Source organism: Ostrea edulis, chromosome 7 (genome assembly GCF_947568905.1).
Source record: "Ostrea edulis chromosome 7, xbOstEdul1.1, whole genome shotgun sequence".
NCBI lineage: Eukaryota > Metazoa > Mollusca > Bivalvia > Ostreida > Ostreidae > Ostrea > Ostrea edulis.
The window spans coordinates 10,400,057-10,422,834 of NC_079170.1; the positions used below are offsets into that span (position 1 = coordinate 10,400,057).

Genomic DNA, 22,778 nt, shown 5'->3' on the forward strand with positions numbered 1-22,778 from the left:
AAGAGAAAGAGGGATAAGAGATTCGTACATCCATCCTCACTTATGAAAGGGGGATCATTAACAACAACCCCCCCCACCCCACCCCCCATCCTTCCCCCTAATTAGTACTCGGAAAAATTCATCGAAGAGAAGTCTCAAGTTTTCTTGTTAGAGAATGTTTGTCTATGGATATATCTTTATGTTATCTCATAAATGCATATATACATGTACATTTGCTACATTATTTAAACAAGAAATGTTTGTAAAACATATCCCCTCCCCCTCAACTGTGTCATCTCTACTCGTAAAATTTCGAAACAGTCAAAGCAAGAAAGCACCGGGGGCATTAGGGGCACGGGTTAGCTGTCAGTGTGTTGCTTTTTTATTTCGTCGAATTATGGTGGATTTTTATAGGTGGAATATCCCCCAGTCAGGTGCTCTGCCATCTGGCCACCGGCAATGAAGCCTGGCTGACTGCTACACATGCATGGGTTGGTCACTGGTATAACAGAAACCTCTTGTGAGATCACCAAGCGATGTACTCCATGCATTTAATGTCAGCTAGAAGGGTACACTATGTAATTCAGAGAAGAAGAGATTCAGAGAATCTGGGTTCGAATCCCGGTCTGGTCCATTGCATTTCCTCCCTTCCTGTTACATATGAAATATCATCACGATCAAGAAAAGGCTTTTCAAGATATTGGAAAAAACCAATTGTTTCTTGTACTGCATTGCACCTGCTGACTTTCGGAATCAAAAAACATTAGGGGTCATCTACTATTCATAACCAACCACGTATAAAATATCCTAACAACTGGACAAAAGGTCATCAAGATTTTGGGAGGACAGATTGTATAGAGTACTACATTTCACCTAGTGATGTTTGATTTATTGACCTGAAAATCGATGAGGGTCATCTACTACCAACCCCTGTATGAAATATCATCACTATTAAGATGCTGGGTGAACATCAATTGTGCGGAGTGCTGCACCCGGTGACCTCTGGACCTGAAACTCGATAGGGGTCCTGTAATACTCATAATCAACCTCTATATGAAATATCATGAAGGTGAAGTGAATGGTTCTCAAGATATTGAGCGGACAAGATGTGGTCTACCTACTGACCAACAGGTGCAATGCAAAATGCCACTCTTCTTTGAAGGGGGCATAAAAAATATATGGTCACACACAGTTTAGGGCAAACTGATCAGTGTGTGACCGGCTTTTTTTTTATGTACGCTATATATTATCTATGAACATGTGTAGGTTTCATGATCTCCAAATCGTTTTACGTCCATCATCTTTAAAGTATCTTAATATACTACAATTTTGTAGCTGTACAGAAGCTTTGGTATGCAATCGTTCTACAAATCCGATCACTCTAATCAGCAATACCTCTTGAGGACACTGAGGATGCCCTGCAATTTATAAAAGTTAAATGACTTCTCTTCAATTAACAACAGAGGACAACATGGGTCATTGTTTTATATCCACATTAAGAGCACTTCCAAGCACATATAATTATAAAATCTAAATCAATTAACAAACACATCATCACATTTAGGTCTTGTAAGTTGACACTATAAATAAACTAATAAATATGACAAACGTAACTGATTTCCATAGCAACCTAATTTGGCAAAACTAATACAAACTTAAACTTGAATGACGTATCTGTCACATTCATAAATAAATTAATTCTAACAATTTCCATAAATACAAGAAATATAAAGAAACTGTTCAGAAGGCAATGATATGCGAACATTTGTGAACCTTGTTACACATGAACATGCAAATGTACCGTGGAATCATTCTAATTCATTGGGGGGGTGGAGGGGGGGGAGGGGCAATGTTTGTGGGTAAGCAAAATTTTGCTGGTTCGTGGGGACGCAATTTCGTGGGTAAGTCATACAATGTCACTGGGAGAGATGACTCAATTTGATTTTAAAAATGGTCGTGGACACAAATTCGTGAATAAGAGTGACCCACAAACTCCAATCCCCCCTGAATAATGACGATTCCTCAGTATCTAATATAAAAATCTATTCCAGACGTAGAATATTTTTAAAAAGTGAATAATTATGTTTTTAGTACAAGGTGCAACACCAGTCTCAAGTACCCATGAAATGCACACACAGAGAAAAAGTTTATCAAAGAAATAAATTTTATTTTTAAAGATACATAGATGTATGGACTGTGATGCATGCCAGCATGCTACATGAACCACGTTAGCCAACACACTTCATGAACCACGTTAGCCAACACACTTCATGAACTACGTTAGCCAACACACTTCATGAACCACGTTAGCCAATACACTACATGAACCACGTTAGCCAACACACTTCATGAACCACGTTAGCCAACACACTTCATGAACCATGTTAGCCAACACACTTCATAAAGTACGCTGGCGTGAAGCGTCGCAGTTTATACCCACATGCATTTTCAAAAGTGAAATTCATTTCTAACATTTACATTCTATTTTCATTTCTGTCGGAATTCCCAGCCGTTAAAATAGACGTACTATATCATCAAAGATTCATACGCGCATTGTTTACAGTACATTCATGAGAAAATGGCTATCGTTACAGTTTGTAAAGATATCAAAGGCGAAAACATTATAAATATATTCAGAAATAAACTTATGTGAAACAAACCTAGTCGCTTCAACTGCATTATGGGATGCAATATTTAAACTTGGTGCTATATATAAGAGTGAAGCAATCATAGAATCTTTGAACTCCTGTGCAGGAAGCCAGTAAGCCACTTTATAAATATGTCGTACAATCACACTGGAATAGAATAGTTACTCATAAAAATTTGTTACATATAAAAATATTCACTAGCCATTATTCAATTACACATCATTATCGTGATAAAAATATTCACTAGCCATTATTCAATTACACATCATTATCGTGATAGGCAGCACATGAATACTCCTGTATCTGTCTACATACTCCTCTTTCTGAACTGAAATATTCCGAACCGATATAGTGAAGGTTAGTGTTCTGATCAATCCCTTACAAATCTACAAAAGGTTAACAAAGTTCACTAATTCTTGTCAGACAAGCATTTTGACACTACATAGTTTTTAATGCCAATACATGTTGTTTTGAATGCTATTAGAGAAATAAAGCAGAAAATGCAAAAATACTGAGAAAGTGGCCGTAACATTTCGCTGCAGGGCTGAAGGAAAGAGATGGAGTGGGTGTGCTTTCCCATGCGTATATTCTCTATAATCTGTGATACGTGCTGATAAGAAAAAAGTAAATGTATCTATAGAATGGATCGAAACATTGCATTTACAACAGAAAGTCCATCAAGCATCAGGACCCAGCTCCCTTTTCTCTCTTTCTAACACCCTCCATCACCTTTTCTTCTTCCCTTTCAACAAAACCTATGACTATTCTCATTCATATGTCACACAGACATTGAAAAAATTATATGTTCAATAGAAAGAAAATAAACAATTTTTTGCTAACAGCATGCTTTTAAACCTATGACTATTCTCATTCATATGTCACACAGACATTGAAAAAATTATGTTTTAATAGAAATAAAATAAACAATTTTTTGCTAACAGCATGCTTTTAAACCTATGACTATTCTCATTCATATGTTACACAGACATTGAAAAAATTATGTTTTAATAGAAATAAAATAAACAATTTTTTGCTAACAGCATGCTTTTAAACCTATGACTGTTCTCATTCATATGTCACACAGACATTGAAAAAATTATATGTTCAATAGAAAGAAAATAAGCAATTTTTTGCTAACAGCATGCTTTTAAACCTATGACTATTCTCATTCATATGTTACACAGACATTGAAAAAATTATATGTTTTAATAGAAATAAAATAAACAATTTTTTGCTAACAGCATGCTTTTAAACCTATGAAAATACAACAATACTCCATAAATGATATCTGTTTTCTGTATCTACACTATCTAGCTAATATGTGTTTTCAATAATTAGTCTATAAAGCATGAAGATGTAGAAAGAAACTCCCCTGTATCACACGAATAATAACAAGACAAAACGCAAACAAAATTATATCAATTAAACTAATTGTCCGACTGGGCAAGTGTTTGAGGAGCATGACTTAAGCGACCAACAAATTTATTTACTGGTCATAGACAACGCAATTAATGCTAACATTAAACATGGCAGTATCAATAATCTCGAAACAAATACGAACTTAGATCTCAAAACAAATGTGTACATGACAGTGATTTACAATGACTAGAATAAACTATACCCTGCATTTAGTACATCTACAGACTCTCTCAGTGGAAAACATGGCAGCTAGATGCTATGACCACAGTAAAAATACATAGCTGTGACATGATCTTAAGAGTGTAATACACTGTACATTAAAAAATAAAACAGGCTTCACAAAGTAGTCCCTCCATTGATGACCTTTGGAGTGGTTTTTACATTATGAGTAGATTGTTTTTTTCCAACTGTGATCTGAAATTTGTGCATAGTTCGTTGTGGGATTTGTGCTGATTGTGTATGAATTTGTGCAGAGTTTGTTGTGTGGAATTTGTTGTGTGGATTTGTGAATTAAGTTGGATGTTTATATTTCTGCTCTATTTGTGTGGAATTCTACTGTTTGTTCTCTAAATTTGTGCTGTGTTCATTTGGATTTGTGCTGTGTTTAAATTTGTGCTGTACTTGTTCAAATTTGTGCTGTTAGCATGGATTTGTGTTGTTTAGTTTGGATTTTTGCTGTTTGTTTGGATTTGTTTAGTTTGGATTTTTGCTGTTTGTTTGGATTTGTGTTGTTTTGTTTGGATTTGTGGTTTATTTATTTGGATTTGTGCTGTTTCTATTGATGTTAGCTGCAGAACTGTAGCTCTCTGATAAAATACTGGGACGGAAATCTATTCCGTCATAATATTTTTTCAGAGAGCTACAGTTCTGCAGCTATATTGATATATGCTGTTTATTGGATTTGTGCTGTTTTTATTTAGATTTGTGCTAATTGTTTGGCTTTGTGCTGTATAAATTTGGATTTGTGCTGTGTTTGTTTTGATTAGTCCTATTTGTTTGGATTTGTGCTGTATCAATTTGGATTTGTGCTGTATTAATTTGGATTTGTGCTGTATTTGTGGGGATACCAGGGTTATCCAAGGAAAGTTCGTAGGTCATAACATACATGTATGGAGGTATTATTGATGTTGCAGGTGTCCAGAGAGCCTATGATATATCCTGTACAAAATATCCTACAGCATCACATTACCAAAACAGAAATCCAACACCTCACGCCAATAATTAGGTGATATATCGATAATGAAGAGATTGAAACATGTAAATGGCTACCAATGAATTGTCAGAGAGTAATAACATAGGGTGACCCCACATATACACAATACACGTACCTTGCCTGGATTTTCAATTTGCTTAAATGCAAAGCACCTGTTCAAATGTGTACAGAAACTAATTATTCTGTTTAAGCTTTTGTATAAAACAAATCCCTCACAATTAAAATGCACACTATAAAACAAACAGGGCATCAAATATTAAGGTTGCAATTTCTAGATTCATGATAGATTCACATAATGTATTACACCAACACTATCATGCATGTCAAACTCCTGGCAATCTCGTTTGATATACAGCATCAGAATCGATATGGATCACAACATTATGATAATAAAACAACATCTTTTTTTGATACAGACCCTTCTAAAGATTTTAGAAATATAATCATATAAAATAACTTACAATAAATATCCATTACATTATTAACATCATGGCACACATACAAAATATCCAGAATATTTAATTTTCCTCCATATACCTGATGGATTATCTGTTTGGCTATTTCATCTATCGAATCATCTCCTCACATTTCTTGCATTTATAATGCGTAACTCTGACTCACATACATATGAAAAGACTTACAATTTGCAACAAAATTTGTCTGGCATAAATCATTCCAGTATCACTAGAAAAGTTTATAAAATGAATATATTGCTCCTAAGAAATATCAATATGAAAAGTCAATCTGCTGCACAAAATCTTCCTTTCTCTGATTTTCTAGTCATATAAAAATAAACCTGTTTCATTTCTTACTTTGTCATTTAACTTGAAGACATGTATTTGCTAAAATGAATTTACAATTAATTTTTCCCGTCCAATGAACACCATGCCCACAGCTAAACTGGACAGTGAACACCATGCCCATTGCTAAACTGGACAGTGAACACCATGCCCACAGCTAAACTGGACAGTGAACACCATGCCCACAGCTAAACTGGACAGTGAACACCATGCCCACTGCTAAACTGGACAGTGAACACTGTGCCCACTGCTAAACTGGACAGTGAACACTGTGCCCACTGCTAAACTGGACAGTGAACACCATGCCCACTGCTAAACTGGAGAGTGAACACCGTGCCCACTGCTAAACTGGCTCTGGCTTGGGTTCGTATGGTGGAGGAGGTTCATTGAGATAGTGTCCAAAGTTTGTCACTATATGTTGGTGCATTTCCACTTCTGCATCCAATGGTGGAGCTTCAAAAGAGAACAAACTGCCATCTTAAATTATTTTACTACAGTTGATTATTGTATCATTTAATTTCATGTACCTGATAAACAAACCCCATAATACATGTTAATATTGATAGGATACATTATATCATCATATCTATGTGTAATAATTAGAGCTATATGGACCGTAGAATTGGCCTGGATAGCTCAGTGGTTAGAGCACGACTAGTAATACTGGGGTCCCAGGTTCGATTCCCAGTCCAGCCACACATTTTCTCCTCTCTTATACTACAGTTGGTGCCGTTGACCACCCCTGCACTGCTGGTTGTCCTTCTTGGGGCAAAAAGGATCTAGGTTGTGTCTTCGATTAAAGGAGGGAAGAATGTAATAGGGCTATACGGACTGTGGATATCTGCCTGGGTATCTAAGTGGTTAAAGCACCTGACTAGTAAAGCAGGTGTCCCAGGTTCAATTTCCAGTCCATCCCAAAAATTTCCTCCTTTCCTATATGTTACAAATGGTGCTGTTGACACCCCTGCCAGGGGCAAAAAGAATCCGGGTTGAAATACAGTGGGACTCTGTCCTGTATATACTACATATGCACATTAAATTTCAATGACTTAAATACCTTGAAATTTAACATGTAGGTACATTGAATATACATCAGGTAACCTAATCATCTGGTAATCTAGACATTGTATGCAAGCACATAAATATACTAATTATGACTTGCTAGTACACGTATTAAAATGCATATTACTTTTTTATCAATGAAAAAATATCTATGATGTTGATGCATATTATGAAATCTAATCAAAATACGCATATATGAATGAAACACTGAATTCTGATTGATGAATACTTAAATCTATGATTCTTATCAAGCAAGGGGATGATTAAATGAAACTCCCTTGAAGAAAAGTTCTATTCCAACAGCTGAAGAATATCCAAACTTCAGATAACACAATGCTTATATTACCTGATGGTTCTGGTCCCGACTCCAGTAATCTCCCCTGAGCACCAGATCGAGGCTTGCTCTTTTTCTTTCTGAACACCCTCCCATGATGCCTGTGTTTCTTGCAGCAGCAGTATAGAAGAAGTATGGCTAGTATCGCTATGACTACCACAACTCCAACAATTACTCCCACCATCACTCCCAAAGACATGATGATCTCATCTGAAATGTTACCTGTGTCAATGTGGGTCATTGTAGATGGGCAGTTTAATGGAATATCAAAATCAAGCTCTCTGTCTTTCTGACATTAAAGTTTACATGTACCTGAGAGGCTGATGAAAATGTTTCGGATTAATAAAGTACATTTTATAGTATCTTTAATAAAGAGTTAGTGCTGCCAAGATACAATAAAAATATCACTCCATCCTCCCTTTTCATATATCTTAAAACCGTAGAACTGTATAACTGTAACCTATTCCTGTACTATCAGGACAATATTGAAATCTGTGTTGGTTAAAACTTAACATATGTACTAGTTCACCCTCAGTTTTGATATAAATGTTTATAAAGCACTCTCTTAAGAAAATTCAGCAAATTTCAATCATGCATGCAATAAATACTGCTGCCAGTATCAAATATCTCAGTGTTCAAAATAACTGTGCACCTGATCAGCCATGCGAATAAATTTCTTTGTATAGATGCCTGACCAGATGTGTTAAAACTCATGCTAAATAAAATTTAGATGTATCAAATTTACTTATTGTCCCAGTAACAAAGTTGTAACAAGCCAAGGGGCACACCTCATTCATTTTATAAAAAGATTTATCTGACTGCAGGGATCAAATTTATGAGAACTGAGTCCTAGTCACTTATTCACTTTAATTCAAAGAAATAATTCAAAATTTGGTGGTTATTTTCTCAGGGCTAGTAGATCTTTGGCTGAGCTAGCAATTTTTACAAGCGGTCTATCTAATTTTACAGCAAGTTTCAAAACACTAAGTAGCTGAAACATTGATTGTAAAATAACACGAAACAGAGGCCTTCCGGTAACAAGGACTTACTTTGCATTGTTTTTGGCACGACTTGCAGAGAGAAGTCGTATCTTTCAGCACCAATTCTCTCTTTGTACAGCTGCACTGTCATGTAACGGTCAGTGCTACACACAGTCTGGGGGGACGATTCACAGCTGTACTCCCTCTGAAAAAACAAAACAAATCACTACGCAAAGAAAGAGTAGAACCTGGGGATCTCGGATCCATACCGAATCTGTCGATACCCTGTTACGGTGAATAATACAAAAAGATCTTGGACCCTTACCGAATCTGTCGATACCCTGTTGTGGTCAATAATCAAAAAGATCTTGAACCCTTACAGAATTTGTCGATACCCTGTTGTAGTCAATAATACAAAAACATCTCGGACCCTTACCGAATCTGTCGATACCCTGTTGTGGTCAATAATACAAAAGATCATAAAGCTATAGATTTCTTGTATTATGCGAGTTTTTAATTTGCTGAGATTGCTGTTCAGCCTCAATTTACAAGAACATAAAATCGCCTGTGTTCTTATCCGAAGGACTTGAACCAATATAAATTACTGATAAATAAATAAAAAGTGTTAGTGATGATTTTGATTTCACGAAGAAAGTTTCTTGTGAATTAACAGGAGTATCTTAGTGCATACACATAATAATCTGGACCCAAGGTTAGGTAACTCTAACCGACAGAAAACTTGGTTTATGATTTTAGCATTAACTAGGCTTTAACTGTCAGTTAAATTGAACTAACTTTTGTACAACTGAACCCTGCAGTCTTATTCACAGAATTTTCTCATTGTGTATAAAAATACTAACAAATAAACAGTCGTTGCTGGGCTGCCTGTCGACTTCTACAGATAAAATACTTACATACAGTCGTCGCTGGGCTGCCTGTCGTCGCTAGGATTCCTGTCGACTTCTACAGATAAAATACTTACATACAGTCGTCGCTGGGCTGCCTGTCGACTTCTACAGATAAAATACTTACATACAAACAGTCGACGTCCCTGGGCTGTCTGCCGACTTTTACAGATGAAATACTTACATACAAACAATCGTCGCTGGGCTGCCTGTCGACTTCTACAGATAAAATACTTACATACAAACAATCGTCGCTGGGCTGCCTGTCGACTTCTACAGATAAAATACTTACATACAAACAGTCGTCGCTGGGCTGCCGGGCTAAATCTACAGGTTCATGTTCCTGGTACACTTTAAGATACACATTGCAATCATCAATCTTGAAGCTGTTAAATTTCACACACAGCTGTTGATCTGGGTAAGTCTTGAATCGCAGGGAGCACCTCATTATCTGGTAGGCCTGTCCACTTCCTTTAGAATAAACTGCATACTCCTCGTCTTGGACCTCGAAGAATGCAGACTGCTGACAGGTTCCGTACGAATCCATGTACACTGTAAATCGGCACGACAGATTTAGATGATGGAAAATCATTCGCAGTTATATGTTGTTTTTCTTAGTTTTTCCACTTTTTTTCATAAAAATATATACTTAAGATTTACTGTTTGGAGAAAAATAGTTTGCAATATTAATTCTAATTTCAAGCACACAAAATGCACCATCACTACGGTAATTTACTTTAGCAAATGCTATATGATTCTTTAACCATTAGTAAGTTTCAACTCTGATTACATGCAAATATCATAATAGATGCACCATAATTTCATAACTTCGGATAAATACATCATGCAAATGCAAAATGTTCATTCAAAATGGCTATGCCTATCTGATGTGTAGACTAGCTTACTACTTACAAGTGGATCTTTCACTTCACAACAGAATAGTCATTATTGAATATGTTGTTATGAAATGTGCTTTTATTATATAGATCTTATACCCATTCATGCATAAAACTAGATGTGTCATCAGCATGACACTGACGTCCAAATCCAAGGATGCAAAAACACAATATCATATTCGTTCTCTTGTTTTCCTGGATCCGTTGCGAGGAGAATTGATTAATTTAGGACATGAAGGTAAAGGAGTGACCTTATAATGAACTGTAAAGATACTAATTATTTAATTACTTAGACACACTCACAATGTTTAATATTTGTTCATTAATTTAAAACTTCTGTGGAAAAAAAATCGAGTACTGACTGCACGAGACAATTTTAAGTCCAAGGGCAATAACTCTGATGAACGAGTTTCAGTTTCCTGTATATTCACCTACAATATACAGGAAAGTGAAACTTTAGTCTGCAAATCATTATTAAGGTGCACACAAAAAATCCTGCTTATCATCGAAAAGAACATCTGAAGAAAAATCCAGAAAGCAGCAAGTATAATTGGAAATTTTCAATAATTTTAACAAACATCTGGTTAATGAACATAGAACTTGAATCTGTATTAGTCATCAATGTAAAGAGGCATACCATTATAAATCAGCGCATTATCTACAATTACAAAAAAATAAAATGACAGAATCATAGAAAGATGAATGGAAAGGGGTAGTGGGTTTGGTGGTGGTGGTGGTGGTGGGGGGGGGGGGGGGGGGGTTAAGGCATAGGGTCTATGATATTGGTAAAACTTTGCATGTTCCAAAAAGGTGACGAAATTAAAGATCATAACTAGAAAATGACAAAAAGTTCTTCAGAATGTTTACAAACACATTGGATACTATAGTAATTACAAAATATTTGCCTAAACTGGTATCCTGTTGACTTTGCATCTCTTATGTTTGTGTGTAGCCACCAATCAGTGGGGTACCACTTTAATATACTGTCCTCCAGACAAACATTTTATAAAGGGCTAAAGCGTCAAAATGATTATAATTTCAAAGCGCTTCAGCTATAGATAACTCATAATTATAATACTACAAATTTGTTTTTTGGAGTTCTTGCTAAATATTATGATGTCATTTTTGAGATAAAAGATATCCCCTTAATGCCTTTAAAAATGTTTTTTTTCATTTACTGAAGTTCGTTATATTTCTAAATTATGAAAACAGAATGCAGGGTCACGAAACCAGAACCCAGGTCTGTTTCCACAGACTTTCATATTCATCAAGTAAGAGTTGTCTTCCTTGCTGTTAGGGAAATACTGAAGCTTGACAGAAAAAAAGAAAAAAAATATACACAACAGGTCAGTTTTATCATGCAACAGGAAAACATGGGCCACCTAATTCAGGGATTTCATTCAATATCTTAAAACATATTGCTTGAGAAAATATATCACGATCAATGACTTTCAAATTGATAGTCCGAATATTTAGTAGTTCTTAAACATGCTGTGTATATGTAATAATGTCAAGGTCACAATCAAAATATATACATGTCATAAAATCAAAAGAAATATATAGTGTAACAAAAGTGTAACATTGTAATACTAACTGGTCTACTTGTATTTACTTACTCACAAATCAAACAGCTGGAAAACTGAAGCTTACAACGAAACTACAAAATAAAAACAATTATGCCATGCAAATTAATTACACAACACTAAATCAAACAGTAATGAAAACTGAGGGAAACAAAATATACACAAATCAAGGATGATGAAATGAAATTATGTCCTTGTGAAAGTCGTTTAATGCATTTTAAAATGTTTTTTATAATTAAGATGATAAAAGAATTGATCTATATGCTCCTTGATATAAACTTCATTGTTGATCCAGTCGACATGATTTGAACATTTTGCATGCATTGATTAGGCATACAATTGCATTTGAGCCTGCCTGTTCTTTAGAATATTTACATTTGTATACGTTGACTCTCATTGAGGCCAATCTTGGCTCTAGGGAATCACGATTTGGATCTACACTACATGAGAATACTTGTAGACTCCTCATTCTGGATAGAAAATAAAAACAGAGCATACTCTTACACTATTTCTAAGTACCGAGTGACACCCATCTTCACCAAATCTTTACAACATAATGCAGCTTAATAGACTGTGAAACGTTCGTTGTTCCTAGTCCAGTGGATCCAGAAAAAACCTCCAACAGCCCCACCCTAATTTTTCTAATTTGTTTTTACCACCTTCTCTTCGATTGGTTGATTGTAGGGGTTTTACAACGCCCCCAGTGAGCCTACTCTTTTTCAAACACCAAAGATACATTTTACGTACTGAGGTGCTGTAACCTTGAGATAGGACCATCGTTTACAAAAGTACCAATACATTAGGCATAAAAGATAAGTTTCTGTGTTTCTGGTAACCCGACTGACCTCTTAATTATACCCCTACCCTACAATTGTTTTTAACAATTTGTTTAAGGATGTACATGACGTATATAATTTTTTATGAAATTTCCAGTACAAATCAATTGTGGTATATAGCCATGTCTGTTTTAGAGTTAGCATATTTGGATTGTTCTTGGTTGTTGCAAGTAAAAATAATAAAGTCAGCTCTTACGTATTTCAGCTTTTTTAAGTACAATGTATTACAGTTAATTGTATAAATGGACATTACTGTAGCAAAGGAGAGAAAAATCATTGAACAGACAGGTATTGAACCCGGAGCTCCACTAACAATTACTAGTTAAGATAACCCGACCACTAGCTGAGCTACCCAGGCCGATATATAAAATATGGTAATATTACACTACAATTATATATAAATTTTCCACCTATTTTGGATATCATACAAAAGCTCTTCATATCGCGGAGATGGAAAAACTATTCTAGAGAGAATGTCAGAATGTCGCAGAAGAGATCATTAAATAAACATTATTTTGGAATTGACACTTGTATTTATACTTCTGAGGTATTTAATATTAAAGCATATAATATATTCATGTTTAATAAGTGATATCATGGAACTAAGAATATGAGCTCCTCATGTTCAATATTTTGATATACCTGCAAGGGGAAAAATATAGAAAAAAATATAGTTTATTTTTATCTTAGTAGCCTACCCTGACTTTGTCTTTGATGATAGAAACACAACAATAATTATTTTGGCCTCACATGCATGGTCTAAAAGTTTGACTGAATCCCCCCCCCCATGATAATTTAGCTATGATAATTCCGGTGAAGTCATTGAAAATGTCCAGACAGATTCATAGACAGCTACACAGAAACCATGTACATTTAATTTATCACATGGAATTGGAAAAGGCTGATCAAGCTCTGATGAGCACTTTACTTGTAGATTTCAATTCTCAATTCATGAATTTTTCACATCACACAGACCTTGGCAGCAAAGAAATGACAGTGTTAACAGGCCCGCACACAACATGATGTATTACACGTACTATAAAACTCTATAAAACCCTCGTCAATAGCAGGTTTCCCCAAATCAATACAAAACTTTGTCAAATGAAATCCAACATGAATCGGCTAATACGAACGTTACTCAAACTAACACGGCACAACATCACACGAGACATTTTGTGAATTTGTAATACATTTCTGGTCGTTCATGGCTCCACCGTCTACAGCTGTGATGGTGGTTATCAGGATAATCAGAGGGTGAAGCGAGGTGGGGGTGGGTCCCATCCTGTTCCCTGGGTATTCCCCGTCCTCAGTGGTTCATCAATGGACTCGCCTCATCACACACGGGTGTCTCCTACAATACACACAAACAACAGTCAAAGTGCTCAGATAACTATGTCATACATTCAATAGTGTATTTATCAGTAATAATTCATAACTAAAATGCAAGAGTGAGGCAAAATGATGTGGGTTCATGTGACAACTCGTACAAATGAAAGATTTATACTTCAGTTTTTGAATTCACCATATCGCAGTAGAATTGGGAGAGCCTTACTGAATTAAGATCCACTTAACTAGTCAAAGGGAATCATAACCACAATGGAAGTTTATGTGTGAATGATCTGAAACGAAATGATAGGCAGTGCATCCTCCTTGATTTATTGGTATTCTACCGACTTGAATTACAAGAAAAAGCTTTTTAAATGAGAGCTGATATTAAACAAAATATGGAAATCATTATTCTCAGGAAACTTAAAATAAATGAGAGCTGATATTAAACAATATGGAAATCATTATTCACAGAAACCTTAAATTAAATGAGAACTGATATTAAACAATATGGAAGCCATTATTCTCAGGGAACTTAAATTAAATGAGAGCTGATATTAAACAATATGAAAGCCATTATTCTCAGGAAACTTAAATTAAATGAGAGCTGATATTAAACAATATGGAAGCCATTGTTCTCGGGAAACTTAAATAAAATAAGAACTGATATTAAACAATATGGAAGCCATTATTCACAGAAAACTTAAATTAAATGAGAGCTGATATTAAACAATATGGAAATCATTATTCACAGAAAACTTAAATTAAATGAGAGCTGATATTAAACAATATGGAAATCATTATTCACAGAAAACTTAAATTAAATGAGAGCGGATATTAAACAATATGGAAATCATTATTCACAGAAAACTTAAATTAAATGAGAGCTGATATTAAACAATATGGAAGCCATTATTCTCAGGAAACAATCTGCTGCCTTCCCATCACCTGTGGACTGGTATCCTGGGATCTCAATGAATAATACACAACAGATGTTTGTTGACTTTTATTCAAAATACATAAAATGTGTGTTAATTCAGCCAAAAAATCCATAATCTTCAACATAAACATATCTCTCTCTCTCTCTCTCTCTCTCTCTCTCTCTCTCTCTCTCTCTATATATATATATATATATATATATACACACAGCAAAGAGGCTAATCAAAATTCACTAGCCCTTATTAAAAAAAATCAAAATCATTTCCCCAGTAAATTACTGCAGAGCATATATCCAATATCAAAATGCCAATATTTACGAGACTCAATTGACAACATATGTATCAATGTAAGGGAAACTCACAAAAGGACAACATATCATGTTACATGTCATACACATATTTCTTTCATTCTTACAATTGTAGCACAGATTCTCACACATGAAATGTGCATATGAATTTGTAGTAAAACTGCATATTTCATCTGAACCTAATTAAAATTGTCCATTTATCAGTAGAATTTTAAGCTTGGTCGTCAAATAGAGACAGTACGGACAATATTATCAAATTTCTACAAGTTGTGTAAGTTTTCAATAAGTACAATGTCAATGGTATATTCCAAAGAGCATTTACATGTGGGGTACTTCTATTGGGACAGCCTTAACCATAGAGATCTCCATAAAACCATCACATCCCATGTGGAATTTAAATACCCATTTATCAGGTGTTACCCATAGAGATCTAAAACACACATAAAGCTGATCGGTGCATGCAAAAATTGTCAAGTACCAGTTTAGTAGGTGAGGAGTCATTGCCAGGCTTTTAACGGAATCCACTTCCCTGTTTCACACTTTTGATACATGTAGATGCCCATTACAAGTAAAATAAAAGGACACTGACTTTTTCTTTAAAATAATTGTATTGTGATTTTCAGTCTTATATGCAACCAAGGCTTGCCATATTAGTACACATCTAGTTTACACACTAAGCTGAAACAAATACTATTTCCATCATAATATACACATAGTACTTACCAATCAAAGTATAGTTCTATAAGCAAATTAAAACCTCTCCATGAGTCACACTAAAAGCTGGGAGAGAATTGTTCTAGCCACAGTATCAGAACAACCTTCTAAATCAATAGCTCAACACAGTTTACCACTCAACACCATCAATCAATGAACTGCTGAAAAATGTCAGAGCCTTTCCCTGCAGCCCATGAATTAAGGGCATCAACACGATCTCCAGATCAATTAATGGGTCAATACACAGATACATATACATACATAAGGATCAACAAGTACCAGGAGCTGCTCTCGTTAGGTAGGATTTCTCCTGTTACACACTGTCTTTTAGCATCTGTTGGACTTACTAATGTTAGTTCTACTGGGATTGTCTGACTACATATCCGATGCACCGAGTACTAGCTAATATATGTCTCAACTGCTGTCATATTTAATCAGTGGAATATGTGTGAATGCAAAAAAAAAAAAAAAGGTGGGATAAATCTAACAGCAATTACACATATATTAAGTTCATCAACCAAGCACATCATTCTGGAAGAGGAAGCTAAACCACAATTCCTTTGTTAAATATTTAAAACACAGGATCTAAAAATATGTATTTAAGAAGTAATTAAATTCCAGTTTTGAAAATGCACGAGGGTATGCATACATAATAACCGTGTTAGCGAGCTTCATGGAAAGTATGCTAGCATGAAGCATCACAATTCATACCCTCATGTATTTTCAAAAAATGAAATTTATTTTTTAAATTTACATTATACTTTCATTTCTGTCGGAATTCCCAGACATTACAAAAGACATACCATATTCATCAGGATTCATAAGCACAACTGCAGAGCGTTCATAAGAAAATAGCTTTCATTACAAAGTAACAATTTCTATAGATATCAACATGATCAAGTGCAGAAACATTTGAAAATTTCTGTAAATATTAAATACTGTATATTACTTTTTCTTCTGAATCAAATGACTTTCATCTTGATCTGATGACCTTAATTGTGAGAATTACAACATTAATATAAATCAAGCAAATGAATTCTGTTCCAAACAATTTTCAAATTTCATTTCAAAATATTGATTACTTTCTCTGGTATTTTTTTCCATATCTCTCACAAGGAGAGGGCTATTTTTGTATCGATGTAATGCACATGTGATATCTATCATGTCTGTATTGATGTAATGCACATGTGATATCTATCATGCCCATGGAATACTGTCAGATTGACAAATGAGGTTTTCAAAATGTCCTTTACTTTAATGAAAACAGGGGATAAAATCCTGTGATAAATGTTATATTGCCGGATTTCAATTTACACACAATACGTGGTTATATGGACCAATGGTAAGTGATATCGACCTCAGAACCACACAGAGGATCTGTTATAAATGTACATTTGCATTTTGGAGTAATAATAATTAAAATTAAACATTTCATAATAAATTCAACTTAAACTGTCTAAATAGGATTAATACCCACCACAAACAGACAGACCATCAGAGGCAATTATTCCAATTATACCCCCTCCTAAACAGACAGACCATCAGAGGCGATTATTCCAATATACCCCCCTCCTAAACAGACAGACCATCAGAGGCGATTATTCCAATATACCCCCTCCTAAACAGACAGACCATCAGAGGCGATTATTCCAATATACCCCCTCCTAAACTTGTGAAGTAGTCTCTATTACAAAATCTATAACAAAATGATAAAGTCCATAAAATTGAAAAATACCTGTAAATTGTCAGATCTTGATGAAAATATCAGGTGCACATCTTTATGTGGTCAATAAAGACTACAAATTATCAAAAAGATCCACAAGCTGTCTCCCAGAACACATTCAGACAAAATCATGTCTACAGACAGACATGCTGATTTCAATATAACCCCTAAACTTCATTTGCCAGGGTATAAAAGATTGTGAAACAAATGCCCAAAGTAATAGTAGCACAGCCAGTATTTTCTAGGGCATGTTCAATTGAATGCATTACATTGGTCAAAATTTTCAATATTTAAACATGTTATCATTGGAAAGGCATCATATCATTAAGATCTCATCTACTTAATATTAATAAGCCCCGCCCACTTGAAGTTCAGATGTTACAAGCTGTATTAAAGTACAGTCAACTCTCGATAAACCGCCACCTTTTGTTCTTATGAAATTATGGCATTATAACGAATTTGGCGATGAATTGAGTTACTGCCATCTTGAAGAAATATAGTTACCGTTCTTGTATATGTAAGAGTTATCTTTCCTCTATTTACAATACTTATGTAAGTGAGCGATCGGGTATCATTCGGTAAACAATCCTGTCTCGTCTTTGTTATAAATATCTTTCAAATCATAATTTTTCATTACTTCTATTGCCTCTTTCCGGCCATCAGTTATCAAACTCACATCAATTCCGGCACTTTCACCGCTTATAATTCTGGAAGAAATTCCATGACGTTGTTTGAAACGAGTTAGCCACCCTTCAGAATATTTGAAATTGGATATTCCTAGCTCTGCACCATACTGTTTTCCCTTTTCAATTATCATATCTCCGGTAACAGGAATGTTGGGTTTTTTTTGTCCTGACTTGCGTAAACCACATAAACAACGCCTTTTCTAAGTCAGTATTGAGTGCACTGCAGTGTCGTGTCCTGGGAGGCGAGCCTTTAGAGATTGGGTCAGTGACTCAGGGTTGACAAGAATTGCATCCTTTGCTGCTAAGATGTCGCCTCTTTCGTGGCGAAGCCATAGCTAAATTGAAATGTGTTTCAGTTCATCTCGAGTTATTTATTCAATACAGCAATTACTGGGATCCTTCTGTCCAGGTGTACGCCGGAGATCGATAATGACCAATTTACTGCTTCACTGACCACGTACACCCATGGCGGTTTATCGAGATAATTAACACGTTGAAATGGACTTTTGTAATGAAAACACTGTGGCAAATGGCGATAGCGAATTTGGCGTTTTAACGAGAGTTTTAAGTAACAGGAAAAATGTTCCTAGAAAAATGCGGCATTATAACGAAAATGGCGATGAATTGAGTGGCGATAATTCGAGAGTTACCTGTATATCTAAATAATTTGAGTCAATTAAGGTTGCGGAGTATATCTGAATTAATTGAGTCAAGGTTGCGGGGTCATCAAACACAGAAGAGTAAGAGAATTTTTGTCAAGAGGATTACATCCATAATGGCATTACATATAAATCCCTCTCATTTGAATTTCAAAAGTTCAGAGCAACGTGAAAGTTTGGAAAAATTAGTCTAAGGCAAACTGTCTCAAGGTCGAAAGTGATCAAACATATATTCTTTACCATTTTTCAAATTTAAAGTTTTACCCAAATTGCCCAAAGTAATTCCAAATCCCTCATTATTGTGTTTTTGGTTTTTTTAATTTAAAAGCAGTGTTAAAGATTTTGAAAAATGGGTCAAAATCAGGCACTGTTGCATTAGACTGAAAGCTAGTATTGATCAATTTTATTGACAAATTCCCCAGTTTAAGTCCATACTGAATTCATGACACCATCTTAAAAGTCTTACCACAGAGAGTAGTTAAGAGTATGCCCATTAAATACCTAGTACATGTATATCCTCTATCGTAAAGTTCAAAATTTATTCTCTGTATTTCAAAGTTTCAAAGGTGTGTCAAAGGTCAAGGCTGCAGGGTCATCAAATGTGACATCTGCATTCAATAGACCTTGCTACTAATAAAAATGAAAACCTTCGATTTACTGTTCAAAAGATAATACGACATGAGCCATTTAAAAATAGTTTCCCACAAATACAAGGAGATGGACAGACAAAAAAACAAAACTTCATTACTAGGGGCAGAAAAATGAAAATCTAATAGGTATACTACACTAATGATGTTCCAATCATCACCAATAATTAAAAAGCTTAGCTAATAAAAAGCCCTCTGATTCTAATATTTTATCAATTGTGTTTTTGGTGTATTCAATCATGTTCAATTATGTGCAACACATTCTCTCAATTCTAATCAATAGGGTCAGATTCACAGTGCCATGCAGTGATCCTTACCTGTTGCACAACATTCAAGAGAGATGCATACTATTGTTAGAGTTGGCTATGAAGCATACAACATACAACTGTTATTTCATTTAAAAAATGAATGGATTTTTTTAAAACGAATCTTTGATATTGATTTAATCATTAATTGATTATGATCTTTTGATTATTTCCAATAATTGATTATGAATATGGTTTCCCATCAATAAAGTATAGCGCCCCCGTTTAAACTTATTCAAGGAAATCAATAGTAATAGAGCACACAAATACCAGATTAACCAAAATGAAATAAAAGAGTGGAAAATGAATTTTAGGCCTTTATGAAAACTTGAGGAAGAACCTACAGTACTAAAAGTAGGTCAATCATGGTTATAATTGAACTTGATATGTAGTACGTTCTTTTCAGTAGGAAGCTATGTGCACAACAGGTTTTATAAATATCAAAGCAAGTGCAGAAAATGCTGTGGGGTCATTCCGACTGAATGATAAAAAGAGGAAACTTCCTTCAGTTTAAACTGTTAGGGAACTATAACGTGCGACAGTGAGATAAAAAAAAAAAAAACCATGATATTGATCTATACAGCAAGGAAAATCTTATCTAAATGATCTAAGAAACAAGGAACTTAAAAAGACAATTGACACAAAAACTGAAAGGTAAAAGGACGATTATCAGTAATGGGTCTAGGGGCAACTTAATGGCTAAGGTCTTCCAAGGAATGCAACAGACTGAAAGTATATTCCAGTGGAACGATTTTACAACACTCTAGAGAAGATCTCCTTGATCTCAGATTACAAACTTAATATGTAGACTACTTCAATTCCATCTTAGTCTTGTGGTCTCCTACACAATCCAGTGCACCACATTAGGTCTAATTGTATAACAAAATGTTAAAATCAATCATAGCCGGGGCAAGATGATATATGGGTAATGTCATGGTGGGTTAGGTTAACATACATGTACTGTACAATATGAAATTCACCCATGCCATTTACTATTCATTATTGTACTTAATGTCTACATATAATTGTAAATATATATAATTGTAAGCTTAATGAACATGATTAAATTGATTAATTCAAGGTTTGTATATGGATCAGACCCCAATGTATCTTCACAACAACAATAAGGCCAATTCAACTTAATTAGTAGAGTACCATCTTTTATTTTATTCTAAATTGGCCTAAAGGTGGCTAAAACATGTTAGTATATTTTTGTATGCAAATGTTGAAATACTAAATCATTGTGTAAAGATGATTAGGATTCTGTTCCAGACCTGGGGTAAAGGTAATGTGTAATGGTAATGCATTGTAATCATTACAATTTTTTTTTAAGTAATGGGGTGTAATGTGTAATGCACCCATTTTTGAATTACCTTTAAATCAGGCATTCTTATTCCATTGGTAGAGCCTGTGTAAGGCATATATGGGATGGATTTAAGGATTCAACTCCCCCCCCCCCCCCCCCCCCTTTGATTTTGGAAGAAAATATATGTATCGTTATATGTTTGCCAATTAATTTTCGTGCACTTGGAAGTTGTAAAGTGTAGATTGGACCCTACAAAAAGTATAGGGAAAATTTCTGGATCCGCTCATGTAAATGTAGCTTCGTCAACATATTATCTAAAAATGAATTAACTTTATTAAACTAGATTGACGGTGTGCTTTACATTGGGGGTATGTTTATAACATTAGTTATCAACCATATTTGCCTACTTTTATTACCCGACCAGTATGACCAACATTATCATCAAATATTTTTTTCAAAATTTGTTTTAATTGAGAGTCTACCTGTAGGATAGTGTCAGTGACAGACAAATGGATACGAAAAGTTTCTCTCGTTCTTTTTCTTCAGTCTCCAGCATCCGCATCAATATTATCTGCCAATAGGTGTCGCTCTGGAACAAAACTAAAAACAAAACATTCCACGAGTTGGAAACAATAGTTCCGGAAAGGGACAAGTCAATTCTCTCTCTCTCTCTCTCTCTCTCTCTCTCTCTCTCTCTCTCTCTCTCTCTCTCAGATATAGTGAGTGTATCCGTGTAGCGTTTGAAATTTGAAAGCAGACGGGGGAAGGGGGGAGGGGTGTAGCGAAATCATACTGATGGGAATCGACTCAGTGGCCATATAAATTTACAATACTGCCATATTTGGTACATTTTTTCTTTCTTTTTTCTTTTGGTTATCCATGTGAAGCTCACCCTAAAACCAGAGACATTGATATGCTCTGTGTATTACATTTCTCTCATATTTTACCGAACACAGGACATTTTTAAAGAGTGGTCTATGTTTAGAAGTTGAGTCAGGGACCGCAATATATTCAAACAACTTAAACCAGCTATTGATAAACAAAAATAAAATATGATAATAAATAAGATAAAACTTGCTAAATTAAGTCTGGTAGACTTCTCCATCATTCCGGTTACACGGGACAGGCGACGTAAGGGGGGGGGGGGGGGGGGGGGGTCTTGGTCCGAACTAGTAATATTGTGTAGTTCATTACATTTTTTTTAAAGCGATTCAAAGGAAACCCAGGAGAGTCGTCCCTTATATTTGGTCACGGTGGTGGTAAAACTCGAGGCTGTTGGCAATACTTCCCGATTTAGACCCTTTTTTATTTTCAGGGGCGTAGCCAGAAAGAAAATGAAGTGTACCCAAAGTATGGCAAGGGGTCCAGGACCACCTTGAGGCCCCAGTGGGTCCAGGACAAAATCCTATTGGGGTGAAGCATTCTAAAGCATCTGGGTTTTACCAATGAAATCACTTATTTTTTTGTGCATAGAGTTTCTTGTCAATTTCCAAACCCAAAATAATTTACAA

At 35.1% G+C, this 22,778-nt stretch overlaps 1 protein-coding gene across 8 annotated transcripts; it reads right to left on the minus strand.

Annotated features, from left to right (window-relative positions):
• Nucleotides 1-1,447: 1,447 nt before the first annotated feature.
• On the minus strand, nt 1,448-21,856 carry LOC125655291 (uncharacterized). Of its 8 annotated transcripts, XM_056143263.1 has the most exons (8): nt 21,750-21,853; nt 13,846-14,006; nt 11,853-11,893; nt 10,874-10,894; nt 9,633-9,892; nt 8,505-8,640; nt 7,468-7,665; nt 1,448-6,512 (listed from the first exon to the last, which is right to left on the minus strand). In XM_056143263.1, exons 5-8 carry the CDS (start codon nt 9,885-9,887, stop codon nt 6,403-6,405), a joined length of 699 nt encoding a protein of 232 aa, XP_055999238.1. In that variant the 5' UTR covers nt 9,888-9,892; nt 10,874-10,894; nt 11,853-11,893; nt 13,846-14,006; nt 21,750-21,853; the 3' UTR covers nt 1,448-6,402. The 8 variants fall into 8 exon arrangements, with proteins under 8 accessions (XP_055999238.1, XP_048741483.2, XP_055999237.1 ...); XM_048885526.2 differs by lacking the exon at nt 11,853-11,893 and having other exon boundaries at nt 21,750-21,856; XM_056143262.1 differs by lacking the exon at nt 10,874-10,894.
• Nucleotides 21,857-22,778: the final 922 nt, after the last annotated feature.